This window comes from Rhizoctonia solani, chromosome 14, assembly GCF_016906535.1.
Source record: "Rhizoctonia solani chromosome 14, complete sequence".
In the NCBI taxonomy this organism is placed as follows: Eukaryota; Fungi; Basidiomycota; class Agaricomycetes; order Cantharellales; family Ceratobasidiaceae; genus Rhizoctonia; species Rhizoctonia solani.
In genome coordinates this window covers 1809526-1825109 of record NC_057383.1, presented here as the reverse complement: position 1 = coordinate 1825109, position 15584 = coordinate 1809526, and the positions used below count along the sequence as shown (strand labels likewise).

The following is a 15584-nucleotide window of genomic DNA, read 5'->3' as shown; positions in this document are numbered from 1 at the left end:
TTCTTGTCCCGCCCGTTTTGTGGCTTCGATTAAAAGCACTTGTCACTTCGTGTTATACACACTATGGACCATTCATTACCTTTTATTATAGTGCTGGATCAAATTCGGCTCACGAGCGACTTAGCTCAGGGGCTCCCAGAGTTCGTCTCCTTGCCATCAACTCGCTTCTTCTGTCTCTCTGCATGACGCATACATGTACTTGATTCACATTTAATCAAACTTCCTCAGTCACTGCAAGTAATTACAGAGCCATTCGATAATATAATTCATTCATTTCATCAAAGGCAATGACCTCACCACAGTCTCGAGGTAGGTACAAAATTGAGTTTACAGACGCTAATTATCAAAAATTTGTGGTTTGATTATTATTGTACGTCCCATAAAGGGAGAATACGTTCTGTTTAGCAAGCTCCATCTCTCTCTCGATCGTCGCCACCCGTTTTGCTGAGCGAGGAGTGATGACCACCTCAAACGGCTTCGGACGGCGTACAGTCTCTCCAAAGAACGCACTCTGGTCGGTGTTGACCTGCGTACCGGGAGGGACTGAGAACTCGAAAGCCCAGAGGAGTCTGGAGAAAGCGAGGAACATGTCTTGCTCGGCGATCTGAATGCCTGGGCACATGCGACGTCCTGCCATATAGGCAATAGGGTGAGTACCGATGTAGTCCACGGTAGGGGTCCGGCTTACCTGCACCAAATGCATAATGATCACGCTTCAATGGATCTGTCTGTGCAGTTGATTGTGCCATTGACATCTTGTCATCGAGGAATCGCTCTGGCTTGAACAGATGGGGCTCGGCGTATCTATCTGGGTTGGAGTGGATCGTCCAGGTGCTATAGATAACTGAAAAAGTTCAGAATGGTTAGATATACGGGTCGAGGTAATATGTTTGTGAATAACTTACTAGTCGAGTCCTTTGGGAGAAAATATCCCCCATAGTAGTCGTCTGTGTTATTGAACAGTGGTTAGTTTTGTCATTTGGGTACATGATTCACGGCCTGCCTTGTTCAAGTCGGTGAGGAAGGCCCGCGGGAATAGGTGGACGCCAGCGCAAAACCTCCTTGACCACTGGTCGGGTTCAGTACAGGGCACCGCAGAAAGGTTGAAACAGGAGTTTTACTTACTTGCTCTTACGAACGGCATTTTTTGCTCATCCTCCCAGCGGGGTAGAGTCTCTTCATCGTAAAGACTATCGATCTCATCTCTTCCTCGTGTTTGAGATGCCGTATCGTGAATTAGCCTAAGGCCCGTGAGTTTGCCATCTTTTGCAGAGTGGGTTACGACTTACGCCAATATGCATGTACAGATCGCTCCCGCAACCTGTGAGAGAAATGAGTTTAAATTTGTCTAGCTCAAACGATCTGTCGACTAACAATATCGGAGCCACCCTCGAGACCAATTCCACACGTATAAGCCTGCTGGCGGCGAGTAAGGCCACTGCTCTCCTCGCTTAGTCGAAGTTTGTTCGCCAGAGTGTTAGTATTTAATCCGTTAATTCCCCTCTCCCGGCCAATCTCGGCCAGGTCTAGTAATTTAATATCATGCTCACTCGGTAACCAAATAGCCTAGGCACCCACCTCCGTAAACTTTGTCCATGATCTCCCCAATCTTCTTGGCTCTGGACTTCCATTTTGTCATCATGAAGTCCGGTAGATACCTATCTCAGCCAATCAGGCATGAACTTGAGTTCGCACCAAACTCATAATAGCCGTACCAGAGCCATGGAAATGCTTCTACCGGTGGCTTGGCTCCGGATAAATTCAATGCGGAAAGCTCCTCCATTATTCGCTCGATGCCACGAACCGCAGGGTCCTGATATGTCGTACATCGGACACCATAATCTACCCAACCTCAGTGCTCCGATTTTTGTATAAGCACTAGAATGGTACTCACTCAGACAAGTAACAACACTGGTGGTGTACCTCATTACATGTCCCATGAACTGCTTAGGCTGGTGCAGGAAATCATGCATTAGTTGGATACTTTCAGCCTCTTGGAGGCAAACATGCTCTGTCTTGGATATACGAGGGGTGTAGTGTTGCACGATCAACTTCCTAGAGGTGCGCCATTTATCTGTATCTCTCTGGAACCTGCCAAATAATCAATAAGATTGAACATGTTTCTTATTACTTTGGAGCTTACAGAAGGTGGTCACCATTGCCTGCAATCTCATTCACAAGCTCCAGAGGCCGATTGGAGTATATTGCACCCCGCTTGTCAAGCAGTTCCCGTACAAGTGTTCCATCGCCTCCTATTACGACTATATTGTTGGATCCAATCTTTAACGATGCCAGTGGTCCATATCTTTCGCTCAGATTTCGGAACCTGGATGGTAGCTAGAATGAATGACAATAGTCGATAAAAAAACAGACCCACTGCTCGAAGATGTTGATAGGCTTCAGTTGGTGCGCATTGCCTACGATTGGTAACGAAGGTGGACCTAGGCGTATTGCCTCAGTTTAACGCAAACCAGGAAGCTAGTGATGACCGGCGTGAAGATCGGTGCCTCACCTGGGGGCATATCCTTGTAGGGGGTGCTTCGCTGACTCCAGTAGTAGCGTAAAAAGAATACAAGAAAAATGCTGATAGTCCACCCGATGAAAGGGCTGCCTATCCAGGCGTACGGATTCTCGGACATAATAATACTGCAGTCTGATTGCAAAGGGGCGTATTGGTCGATCGAGGGGGTGTTGGCTGGTGAGCTGAAGGAGCAACGTTAACATGATTAAATACCCCTCCTGCCTCATGCGACGTTCTAAAAGTTCGATACGATCGATTTGATTAATCGTAAAAATAGAATCCCTCTGGATCCCTGTGACGCCTTTCTTATGGCGTGGAGACCCAATTTCATCCGCCGATTGAATCGCTTTGGCAGCAGTATGCTTCTATTCTCTTAAACTGTGAACGGTGGCGAGTTCTTATTATCTGGGATCGATCGGTAGTGCTAGGAATCGCGGATGAAGTGCATATGTGCAGGATGCATCTGACTTCTTTTGTACCTTTGATAGTTTGTGAGTATATTAGTAGACGAAGCCCAATGAATAGCAAGGAAGACGCGAATAAGTATATGGCTACAGTTCAGATATGTATATTCCCGTGAAATGGTATAGGCTGGGATGCACTTATAGCACTTCAGCGCCATGACAGGACATGGATGGGTGTTCGGCACCGGCGGCTTGGTGGCTGCGGCCGCTGGGAACCGATTATGTGCATAAGGACAGCCCCAATTTCTTCAATAGGCGACCAAGGGTGGCCCACCCTTGTACTCGATCAGTGTATTATCCGTCATGTTGACCCAGTGAGTGTTGATTGAATCTATTTCATTTTGTTTTGACTGGATGCACTTTCGGTGCAAAAGAGTGACAGGTAAGCCGCAGGGTACAGAAGCATCTCAGCAAAATTTTCTATTTCTTCAAAAAGACAACTTAATTCTGGAGCTCTCCAGAGATGTTTGGAGCAAACTTCTCCAGAAATATCCAGCTGGGTCCCCTGGAACGCCCCAGAGCTAAGCCACCTGATCAGAGAAAACGGGGATTTACTCGAGTATGGTATAGAGAGTGTGGTTTACCCAAATACCGTTGCATACAATGCTTGACCAAGAGTAGAGGTTACGATTGCTTGAGTCAGCTGAACACTATTCCATGCCACGGCCTCGGAATGGCATACCAAGCACAAGGTTTCAATTCGTCATCATATTCTCCACTATTCGTCCATTGTTCCCAAATTTTTATAATGCATTAAATGACTGATTAGTTGATTTATTAATTCCGACGTGGCTCTCATCATTCCGAGTCTTTGATGCGGACAGTTGCCATCTTGGGTGTCCACGGGACCCCCACTTGTACTGCGCACAGAACCCACACCTCACGTATGCATACGAGCGTGCCAGGCTCAACCATATTTAGCTTTGATATAATATGCCTTTATGACACAAGAGATAACTGTGTATTGGCTGGAGATTCCCAGTACCTGTAATACCTGACTTACTCAGATTCATCTAGCGTCTATTTACTGGACTTAGTTCTTCACTTCCTATACCTACCTTTTCCTCTGTCTCCTTCCTTTTCACAATAGCTTTCTCCGCTGCGCCTTTCTCTTTGATGTCTTAGTAAGATTGAATCTCTATGTGTTCAAGCCCCAGCCCCTGCGTCTGCACTCATTCCGTGCGGCTGAGTCTTTGGTTATTTTCTTTACATTACATCACTCTGATTACAAAATAGAATAATTACATTGATCAAAAGTCCTCCAATTGAGCTTGCACTCTGATTCGTTTCAGTCAGAATATGTCGAACTCGCCTGAGTTTGTTTGTAATTGTTTGTATTTGCTTGTTCCTACCACTATTGTTTGTAATCACTTGCTTAGTATGTCTAACTTGTTCAGGCGCGTCAACTTAGAAAGCGGCGAGGTATGTTATCCCACTATGAAACCTCTAGAGCCCGCAAAGCCCTGAGAAGCTCGAGAGCATTTGCTGACGTTGGAGGGGCAAGAGATACATCTAAGCACACAATGTAGAGATAGATCAATTAGATTGAATTTGAAAAGATGGAGAGCACTGGACTCCTTGCATCGTTCCTTAGATATACGCGTGCATACATGCAAGGAGGCTACATGCGCTTGTGGCAAACGTCCGAGTATCAGCTGGAGGCGAAACAGTGTAGAACTTAATATACTTACAAATAGAAAGAAGAGAAAAAACAGAGATATATTCAAGAGGTGAGGAAAGTTGCTGATCAATTCTTACTGTGGTCCAAGAGATGACTAGATTAGTATTACCCAAATAGAGGCAATGTCAATGAGATGGAGCGGTGGTGACATGGCGACAGTGGATATTTGTGGTACCATGTGAGGTGGGTCATGGAGTCGCGTGAAAGCAATACATGCGGGACTGACCGGGACGGCGGCAAGGAAGATAAAGCAGAGACGAGGTGGCGGCCCTGGCGTGGCTAAGATACCCATACCCACTCATAAGCTGTTCCATCCCCTGCACCTCACAACTCTTTTGGCATCTGGTTACCATACATAAAAGTGGTAGGCATATACGTTGGGATGTAAAACATTTTGCGTAAGACTAATTAAAGGAGGGTATGTACTTGGGGTTCAAGGTGCGGGGCTGTAAGCCTGCGGAATCAAACTTAATGTTTTCAATAGAGTTTAATGAGATACAGCTTGGTATGCTATTTGATTACATCATTAAATATGTGTGAGAGTTTGCAATATCCGCATAATAATTACCACTATATGCGTTACCCTTACGTTACACCATCATGCCAACACACCGTCTCATCTCCCAACTCATGCTTGGCCTTTATTTGATTACCAACTATATACGCTTATTTGGTTTATTCTATTTACGCATGTATTGTACCCGGGCACTTTATAAGATCCTGGGGTTACACTCTTCTCTCCCCCTGTCTTTACTTTCAACCACAAAATCAAGTGTGTTACGACTTGTCTTTCAACGCGACCATGCCACGTATTAATGGCAGGTGAACCGCAGCGCGCGGAGGATTCACATGAGGTACTTAGCCAAGACACAGAGGTGCAGCCACGTGAGCTACCAATACGCGACTTGTTATTACCACATCAAGCAGTCACCGTGTGCAAGGCACAATACAGTTTGGCCCGTTTTGAGTTCTTCCCACCCACCATCCCTCTCAGCAACACAATACCAATATATGTGGTTGTCCATCAACCCAAGTCTTCAATCCGGATGGTCACAGCCTTGGGTGGCCCGGCCGACACCCCCAGGCCGCCAAAGGCGGCCCCGGGTTCCGCCACTTGTACCGCGTAGAGAACCAACCATGTTGTACACACATAAAATTAGATAATTATATACATATGCATACATGTACACTCATACATCCGCACACACGGGCCACACCGGAACATAGGTTAAGTAGTCTACATACATCCAATAAGTGGAGGCCTTACAATATGCTGAACATGTAATGGTTGTAATGTAGCAGCTAGTCGAATTCAAGATGTTGCTAATTACCTATAGTATCATGCACGTGATCTTGAACTTGTCCTTGTTAGGATACATCAGTGTGTAGTACTAGGGCTAGTTGTTCACCTTATTTTTATATCACTATGCGCATCCAATTTATACAGAAATATAGATTTGCCGTAATCTTATTATATGAACACTTGGACCCGTAAATAGGGTCAAATATCAAAATCTGGGAGTTTATTGCCGTTGTAGGATCCATAAAGTGAGAATACGTTCTGTTTAGCAAGCTCCATCTCTCTCTTGATTGTTGCCACTTGCTTTGCTGAGCAAGGAGTGATGACCACCTCAAACAGCTTTGGACGGCGCACAGTCTCTCCAAAGAACGCACTCTGGTCAGTATTGACCTGGGTACCAGGAGGGGCTGAGAACTCAAAAGCCCAGAGGAGTCTGGAGAAAGCAAGGAACATGTCTTGCTTGGCAATCTGAATGCCCGGACATATGCGGCAACCTACACCAAGAGATAATTAGTACAAAAATTGTGTTCTGTTCCTTGTCTTTGATACCTGCACCAAACGCAAAATGGTCACGCTGCAATGGATCTGTGTGAGAAGTAGAGTTGGACATTGACATCTTGTCTCCAAGAAAGCGTTCTGGCTTGAACAGGTGTGGTTCGTTATACCTCTCTGCATTTGAGTGAATTGCCCAACTGTTGCAAATAACTAGGTTGAGCTAGTTAGAAACTGTGTCCATTCATGCATTTAGAAGTGGCTGTCCTGGACGCCTGTAAGGACGTCAAGGGTGCGGGCGCTTGTGGCCGTGTAACTAATACAATGAACCGCTTAAGGCGGCGGTGGGTTACCCTACAACGACGGACTAACTAACTACAATGGCCACGCGCTATAAGGCGGCGGCGAGCTACGTATGTACTGCAAGAACAACGCTTAAGGCGTGTAACTAAGTAACTTTACTGGGCTGTAAGGCCCTCGTACAGTGGTGGATGCGACAAGAGGTAACTGACCTGGGTGTTACCATGGTTGGTTGGCCTCCTTATATATTCTACAGTCAAGCTATTTACAATTACATTATATCCAATACCGTATCAAATAAGAACCCTGCTCCGCAGTCGGCCTTACTCATTGTCCTGGACACGGTCACATGACCAGTACAAGTGGTTGCATGCTGGCCCAAGCCCAAATTTGGGGGGTAGCAGGTGTAATCATGGGTTGTCAGCAGAGGAATAATAGGGCTCTATGGCTTAGTGGTCAAGCTGGTTCAATTCCGGCTAGTTCTATTTTCCTCTGTTTATGACACTTGGTAGAACTTGGAAGGACACCAGTTCTATTCCCACCATGGGAAAAACTTTTCACAGGGGCGCCGCCCACCCAAAAAAGGGGGGCAGTGTCCTGGACACGGTCACATGACCAGTACAAGTGGTTGCATGCTGGCCCAAGCCCAAATTTGGGGGGTAGCAGGTGTAATCATGGGTTGTCAGCAGAGGAATAATAGGGCTCTATGGCTTAGTGGTCAAGCTGGTTCAATTCCGGCTAGTTCTATTTTCCTCTGTTTATGACACTCATGCATACGTGTCACTGACGTGTCATAATGATGTCATCAGGTGGAGGTGGCTACGTGTGCTGAGATAAGCGCGGATGGGGACGTGGCTCGGCGCTTAGCATAGGATATAAGCGCCGATGTCACGTGATTGAAAATGTTCTCCAATTGCCTTTGTTTAAATTCGAGAAATTGGGAATAAATTCCCTGGTATCGATTGTGTCTACAACACTGCCCCCCCTCTAAGGGCCTTGGCAGCGCCGAGGGCCTTCTTTTTCATTTCCTTTTCAAATTTTTCTAGTATTTTTTCGGCGTTTTTAAGGTTTTCCCTTGGCTCCCAGGTATTCTCCTCTGATCCGTAGCCTTTCCATTTTACCCTGAAGAACCATTTTCCATTCCTTTCTTCCATGTCAGTGATCCCTTCAACCTCGTATTCCTCCTCTCCGTCTATGGTGACAGGCGGAGGCCGGTTTTCGAAGTTGCGCTTTCTGTCCCTTCTGACTTTTGACAGCAGGCCCACGTAGAAGACATCGTGGATTCTCATTGTTGGCGGGAGTTCTAAGCGGTATGCCCTGTTGGAGATCTTCTTGGTTACTTTGAAGGGGCCTAGGCGTTGTTCAGTTAGCTTTGGACTCAGGGTCTTTAGCTTCACGTTTTTGGCGTCTAGCCAGGCTTCTTCCCCAACTTCAAATTCTATTGGGCTTCCATCCTCTCCGGCTATCATTCGTTGCTTAGATTGCCGGAGGGCGGATTCCACCTCCTTCCATTGTGCTTCCATAGTTTGGGCAAGATCATCTGCCTCCGGGACGTCTGTAGGTATGTTGGATGGGGTTAAGGTAGGTTCTCATCCGTACAATGCTTTGAAGGGGGTTTTACCCGTGCTACTGTGTACAGCATTGTTGTACGCAAACTCCGCCATAGGGAGCCATTTAGCCCAGTCCCGTTGATTGACCCCTGAATAGGCCCTGAGGAAGTGTTCAATAGAAGGGTTGACTCGTTCCGTTTGTCCGTTGCTCTGGGGGTGGTACGCTGATGAGAAGTGTGGGTCAATGCCAAGGCGTTTGTACAGGGCCCGTAGGAATTTATTGTTGAAGACCCTCCCTCTGTCGGATATAGTCTTCTCTGGCATGCCGTGGCGTTTCCATACGTGTTCTAGGAACAACTCCGCTAGTTCGGGTGCTTTCAGCTTCTTGGAGCATTTGATAAAGATCCCATATTTGGTGAAGCTGTCTACTATGACCAGTATTGAGTTGTGGTTCCCGTCCCTTGGCAAGTCTACAATCATGTCATAGGAGACGTGTTGCCATGGCCTAGTTGGGAGTTCAAGCAGCTGCGGGGGAATGGAGGAGTACTTTGGTTTCCTTATTCGTTGGCAGGTTTCACAGGAGTCCACATGCCAGTAGGTGTCTGCACGGATGCCTGGCCAGTAGTAATTACGGGATAGTAGTTCTAGTGTCCGTTGTCTTCCTGGGTGGCCTGCCAAGGGGCTGTCATGGAAAATCCGGAGAAGGTCCGTTCTCAGAGTCCCTACGTCTGGTACCACAATTCGGCCCTGGTAGAAAAGAAGTCCTGCCTCCATCTGGTAATCTTTGAATGCGCGTTTGATGGATGGAGGCGCCTTGGACTTGTTTTGGAGGAATTGTAATATTTCCTCCAAGGATTTGTCTTGGTCTAGGGCGGTTTCAATCAGGCGCTGGATCTCCTTCTCGGGCGTTACTTTGGCTATGTTGGCAAAGACAGGGTCTGGCAGCATGGTCTGGCTGGCCGGGGGAACGTCAGCATGATTGGATCGGCGGGACAGGGCGTCTGGTTTGCCGGACTGTTTTCCCGGACGGTATACGATTTGGAAGTTGTATCCTGCTAGTAGCAGGTGCCACCGTGCGTGACGTTGGTTAAAGGTCCTTGTGTCGTGCACCACTGTAAGGTGGGCACTCGCTGGTGGAGTTGGGCGCTTAAGGCCGTACTACTACAAGCAAACTGTACGTAATCTAACTAATAAGGCTATCCTACTTCCGCTTAAGGCGGACTTCTACTATCTAACTAATGCAAAGGGGCCTTAGGCCTGGAGGTGTGGTGAGTTTAAGGGGTGGTGAGCGTCTGAATACTACTGGGGGCCTGCTACTTAGCTGGCTGACTAATCCTCCTCAATGAATATGAGACAAGGTAAAATCAACTTGGGGTCTCCAAGCGATTTCCCTGCTGTATATATAGACAAAGGCGCACTATCTACATGGTCTGTGCGTGTCGTAAACACACTCAATACCAGGGAATTTATTCCCAATTTCTCGAATTTAAACGAAGTTAAACGGACGACATTTCTAATCACGTGACTTCGGCGCTTATATCATACGCTAAGCGCCGAGCCACGTCCCCACCCGCGCTTACTCATCATGCGTAGCCACCTCCACCTATGACATCATCATGACACGTCAGTGACACGTATGCATGAGTAAGGCCGACTGCGGAGCGGGATTCTTATTTGATACATCATTTGATATAGTACATTTGTAATTAGATAGTCTGTAGAATATATAAGGAGGCCAACCGACCATGGTAACACCCAGGTCGATTACCTCTTGTCGCTTCATCACACTGTACGAGGGCCTTATAGCCCAGTAACTACTTAGCTCCACGCCTTAAGCGTTCTCTCCATTGTACTTAGGTAGCTCACCGACGCCTTAAAGCGTCTTATCACCGTAGATAGTGTTGAGTACGTCGTAGGGTAGAACCTCACCGCCTTACGCGGTACATTGTATTAGTCACACGGCCGTAAGCGCCCGCACCCTTGACGTCCTTACAGACGTCTAGGACAGTGCGCGTGAGAAAAGAAGTACATGGTGGGAAAAGGAAGCGTGCTGCGGGCTGCGCAGAAGCGTGGATGTCTCCTAAGCGCCCTTGGCACAACATCTCGGCGCGGCATCTCGGCATAATAAGCGCCGAGGTCACGTGATCGAAAAACAAAAGATATAGAGTCCGTTAAAAATACTAAAAATAATAGAAAAAACAGGCAATTCCAATGGTATAATCAAGGGGTTTGTAACATTGCCCCCCCCTTAAAGGCTCTTGGCGGCGTCACGAGCCTTTCTGAGTCTGGCTTGGTTAAAGCGCTTGATCTCTTCCTGGCTGTGTTCCAACAGTTCCTCTGGCTCCCATGAGTTATCCTCTGGACCGTAACCCTTCCATTTGATCAAATAAAACCATTTTCCCCGTTGGCGTTTAGAGTCAATGATTTGTTCGACCTCGTATTCTTCCTCCCCTTCTATTGTTTCAGGAGGGGGTCGTTCTGGGAACGGCTGACTTGGTGACTCGTGTGCCTTTGATAGTAATCCCACGTAGAATACATTGTGGATTTTCAGGGTTTCGGGGAGTTCCAGGCGGTAGGCGTGGCTGGATAATTTCTCTGTAACCTTGAATGGGCCTAGGCGTTTGGGGTCTAGCTTATTGGAGTTTGTCCTAAGTTCTATGTTCTTTCCATCTAGCCAGACTTTTTCGCCTATGGAGTATTCCGGTATCATCCCTGTTGTTTTAGTCATGCGTTCTTTTGTCATTCTCAGCGCTGACTCTGCTTCCTTCCATTCTTGGGCCAAGGTATCGGCTACAAGGTCTGCTTCTGGAACATTCGCGGGAACGTTAGACGGATTCATGATGGGGTTTCTTCCATAAACCAATTCAAAAGGAGTTTTTCCGGTTGCAGAGTGTTTTGCGTTATTATAGGCATATTCCGCTAGTGGCAACCAGGTGGCCCAATCTGAGTGGTCGGCGGCAACGTATGATCTGAGGTAGAACTCGATGAACTGGTTCACCCTTTCTGTTTGTCCGTCCGATTCCGGGTGGTAGGCTGATGAAAAGGCTGGTTTTACTCCGAGGCGTTGATAGAGTGCCCTTAGGAACTTTCCAGTAAACGTTGTCCCCCTGTCTGAAATTGTTTTGACTGGTAACCCGTGGAGTTTCCACACATGTGAGATGAATAAATCCGCTAGGCCTTTAGATGTAACCTTCTTGGTAGTTGGGATGAAATGCCCGAATTTGGAGAAGGAGTCGATGACTACCAAGATTGCGTCATGGCCGTTTGACTTAGGGAAACCCGTGATAAAGTCATAGGAAATCGTGTGGAATGGGTACGGGGGAACTTCCAGAGGTTTGAGGGCAATGACCGGGGCGCGTGCTCGGCGGTTGGCCTGGCATGTGGGGCAGCATTCCACCCATTCTTTGGAGGATGATTTCATGCCTGGCCACCAGTAGTTGCGACTTAGAAGCTCAAGGGTCCTCTGTTGACCTGGGTGACCGGCCAGTGGTGAGTTGTGGAATTCCCTCAGCAGCCGTTCTTTCAGGGTTTCCAAGTCTGGGACAACTAGTTTCCCTTGGTACCATAGAAGGTCCTCTTCCCAATCGTAGTCTCTGTAAGCTTTCCAAATGGAGGGAGGTGCATTGTCCGCATCTTCTGTGAGAAATTGAATGATGGGTTCCAGTGATGGATCCTCCCTGAGTCTAGAGCGAATTTCTGTGACAATTTTGACTTCTTCCTCTGACGTATTGGCAAAGACCTCCGATGGTAACATGACCTCTGGTTCTGGGGACGTGTCCACATAATCTGACCTTCTAGATAACGCGTCTGGTTTCCCTGATTGCTTTCCTGGGCGATAGTGGATCTCGAAATTGAAATCGCTCAGGAAAATACGCCATCGTGCGTGCCTACGGTTGAAGGTCCGTGCCTGCATCCAGTATTCTAGGTTCCTATGGTCCGTAAAAACCTGAATTGGCCTATCTGTTGCTTCTAGGAAAATACGCCACTCCTCTAGGGCTTTGATGATGGCCAGGAGTTCCTTGTCATGGGTGTCGTAATTGGCCTCAGCACCAGAGAAGGATTTCGACATATAGGCTACCGGGTGTAAACGGTTATCCTCCCCTCTTTGACTGAGGATTGCTCCCATGGCTACCCCTGACGCATCTGTTTCAAGGTAGTAGGGGAGGCTAGGATTGGAATGGATAAGCACTGGTGACCAAGTAACTAGGCGTTTCAACTCCTGGAATGCTTCCTCTTCTGGGTTACCCCATGACCAAAGGGTTTCCTTTTTGGTGAGGTTGTGGAGGGGGCGTGCAACCAAGCTGAAATTGGGAATGAACCGTCTGAGGTAGTTGACGAATCCTAGGAAAGCCTGAACCTGTTTGACCGTTTTGGGAGTGGGCCAGGTTGTGACCGCTTCTATTTTCTTCTGGTCCATTGAGAACCCAGCAGGGGAGATAACAATGCCTAAGTAGTCGACCGTGGTTACATGGAAATGACACTTTGAGAGTTTGCAGAAGAGTTGGTTTGCCATTAACCTGGATAGTACTTCCCTCATGTGGGCTGGGTGTTCTTCTGGATTTTCTGAGAAGATCAAGATGTTGTCCAGATAAATGACCACTGTGACGTCAATGAGGTCCCTGAATAGATCATTCATGAAATGCTGGAAGGCGGCAGGAGCATTTGTAAGACCAAAAGGCATAACTAGATATTCAAAGAGCCCATATTTGGTCCTAAAGGCCGTCTTCCATTCATCTCCCTCCTTGATTCGCACATTGTTGTAACCCCAGCGTAAGTCAAGTTTTGTGAATAATTTGGCATGTCTTAACTTGGCCATGAGGTCATCTTGTCTTGGCAGCGGGTAGACGTTCTTGTGAGTTACGTCATTCAGCTTCCTGTAATCGACAACTAGGCGGAGGGATCCATCAGCTTTTTTCACGAACATGACCGGGGCACCTGCTGAGGAAGTGCTGGGACGGATCTTGCCTGTTGCTAATTCTTCGTCAATGTGCTGCTTCAGGGCTTTTGATTCTGCGTTGGTCATGCCATAAATGGGCCCAGGGGAGAGTTTGGCATCCGGGATTAAATCAATGGCAATATCATATTCCCTATGGGGGGGAAGGACCTTGAATTCTTCTTTGCCAAATACTTGAGCAAATTTGTGATATTCTGCGGGTAAGTCGGCTAAGGGATTAGGGTCTGCTTCCTCCTCTGAGGCGATCTGGACTTGGTCTGGGAATGTGATGGTGCCTAAAGACCAGTCTATTAGAGGTGATTCCTGGGTTAGCCATGTCATGCCAAGTATTGCCGGGGTGTTGCCTATTGGGCAGACAAGGAAGGGGATGGAGTGTGTGTGGCCATGGGCCGAGACCGCGAGTTGAACCTGGTGCCAAATGCGACCAGTCTGGGAAATGGTACCATCTAACATTCTCACAACTCGTGGATTTTCGAGCTGGGTTTTTGGGATTTTGTATTTTTCCACAATCGAGGGGGAAATGAAGTTCAATGTGGCTCCTGAGTCTATTAAAGTTTTGAGAGGTTCTGCCGGGAAATTCTGGACGTATAGATCGATAAATAATAGAGGTTTTTTATTTGAGTCAAGACCAACTGATACAAATTCAACGCAACTATCTATATTGTCCTTTTTAGTCGGGGGCTTGGCAGCAGTCCTCGACTTTAATCTTTTCCCAACTCGACATCTTCAGCAACCTTAGCTACCTCCTTGATTGTGGCTTTCCACCCGTTAGGGCACTGTTTGATCCCATGCCCTTTCTGGCCGCACTTGACACAAAGGCCAGACGCGCGGCGGCAATCCCTTTCTTCCGGTGTGACATAATTAGGGTCCTCAGAGAGGCGGACCCGTTGGGTGGTGGTAGTGGTGGAAGTGGTCGCGATGACCGGGGCCTTGGTGGGAGCCTTTTTGGGGCGGTTCTCCTCGTTTTCCCGACGAATATTGTCTATTTTGACCGAGGCAGCGAATATAGCCTCGAGGTTGTTGTCTGGGATATTGTCCTTGGTGGACAGGAGCTCCTTTACCTTCCAGTGAAGGCCGCGCACGAACTGGGCAATGTACGCCTTGGTGTTCCAGTCGAGTTCCGCCATGAGGTTGCGGAATTCGGTGACGTACTCAGACGTAGTAGTGGTCTGAGTTAGCGCGGCTATTTTCCTGGCGGCCGCCCGCTTGGCATCAGGGTCGTCAAATGCCTCCTTGAACTTGGCCGTTAAGGCCTGGATGGTGGTTGGCGGGTTACCCTCGCCCTTGATGATGGCCCCTATGAGGGGGAGTGCCCAATCAGCTGCTTTATCTGTCATGTGGTAGAGGATCCACACGACCATCTGCTCTTCTTCGTCAAACTGGTCCCTGTGAAGGGCAACCCAGAGCATCATTCAATCCAGCCATTGGGTGGCTTTGCGGCCCCTGGTGTCTCCCTTGTATGGGTCCGGGAGGTCCATCTTAGGTCTCTTTACGCTGGACCCAGCATCGAAGGGGGTGAGGGACCCGAGGTGCCTTCTAGGCGTTCCCTGAGGCTCCTTTTTGGGGCGCCTTGGCTCTTCGTCTTCTTCGGAATCAAATCCCGTTCCTCTTGATGGCCTGAATGGGGCCTTGAGCCCAGGCCTAACCGTGCCTGGAGTGTGGGCTTCTCCCCCTGCGTGGGTAGGGGGAGTGACAGGCCCAGTCGATGGGCCAGGCTTGGTTTGAGGGACTCCTTGATCCTTATCCCCGAGGAGGTCCGCTGTTTCCTTGCATATGGCCCTAAGCTCAGTGATTTGTTGGCTTTGGGCGCGGATTTGGTCCTGCAGGGACCCAACTGTGGCTGTGAGGGCTGTGATAGCCTCGAGGAGAGCGGTAGGGGACGGCTCTGGTTCCATTCTGGGCAAGTCTTGCAGAGTGGGAGATGTGCTGCGAGAGGCCGGTTGGGAGTGGGATGGAATGGAACGTCAAGAGGAGCGAGAGGAAGGCCGGGAGTAAGGGTGTGGGACTCCAGAGTGAGTGGAGGGAATATTGAAACGGCGTGGGGGGGAATGGGTGCCTGGTACAGGACTTATGAGCGGTTTTTGCGCAAGATGTTGTTCGCTAACTCCTTGCGTCAAGCACCTAGCGTTGGACAATCCCTACAGCAAATCAGCAGATCTGGCAATCGTGATATGTGCGGGTTTTTTGCAAGCGGGTGTTTCAGCTGTCTAGGAGCGCTACTTGCAGAGTTCCGGCGAAACTCGTGGTATACGGGCAATCAGAGCCTGTCAGCCTTATAGCAATTTGGTACTACGTGGGACCAACGCTAGTTTGATTATTAAT

General features: G+C 48.2%; 4 protein-coding genes across 4 annotated transcripts; all 4 read right to left on the bottom strand.

Annotated features, from left to right (window-relative positions):
* Positions 1-343: 343 nt before the first annotated feature.
* RhiXN_11189 (cytochrome P450 family protein) lies at positions 344-2522 on the bottom strand (the record flags this gene model as incomplete). The annotated part of the gene is made up of 13 exons (XM_043331004.1): positions 344-630; positions 689-834; positions 906-947; positions 997-1069; positions 1126-1241; positions 1290-1321; positions 1375-1526; positions 1579-1658; positions 1716-1842; positions 1895-2091; positions 2144-2326; positions 2378-2441; positions 2513-2522. The coding sequence occupies 13 exons, from the start codon at positions 2520-2522 to the stop codon at positions 344-346; spliced, it is 1509 nt and encodes a 502-aa protein (XP_043186349.1).
* A 3645-nt stretch (positions 2523-6167) lies between these two features.
* RhiXN_11188 (cytochrome P450 family protein) lies at positions 6168-6582 on the bottom strand (the record flags this gene model as incomplete). Its single annotated transcript, XM_043331003.1, has 2 exons — positions 6168-6460; positions 6516-6582. The coding sequence occupies 2 exons, from the start codon at positions 6580-6582 to the stop codon at positions 6168-6170; spliced, it is 360 nt and encodes a 119-aa protein (XP_043186348.1).
* A 1144-nt stretch (positions 6583-7726) lies between these two features.
* On the bottom strand, positions 7727-9256 carry RhiXN_11187 (integrase core domain protein; the record flags this gene model as incomplete). The annotated part of the gene is made up of 2 exons (XM_043331002.1): positions 7727-8313; positions 8380-9256. 2 exons carry the CDS (start codon positions 9254-9256, stop codon positions 7727-7729), a joined length of 1464 nt encoding a protein of 487 aa, XP_043186347.1.
* Positions 9257-10556: 1300 nt separating this feature from the next.
* Positions 10557-15157, bottom strand: RhiXN_11186 (Retrotransposable element Tf2 protein; the record flags this gene model as incomplete). The annotated part of the gene is made up of 3 exons (XM_043331001.1): positions 10557-13961; positions 14006-14641; positions 14756-15157. 3 exons carry the CDS (start codon positions 15155-15157, stop codon positions 10557-10559), a joined length of 4443 nt encoding a protein of 1480 aa, XP_043186346.1.
* Positions 15158-15584: the final 427 nt, after the last annotated feature.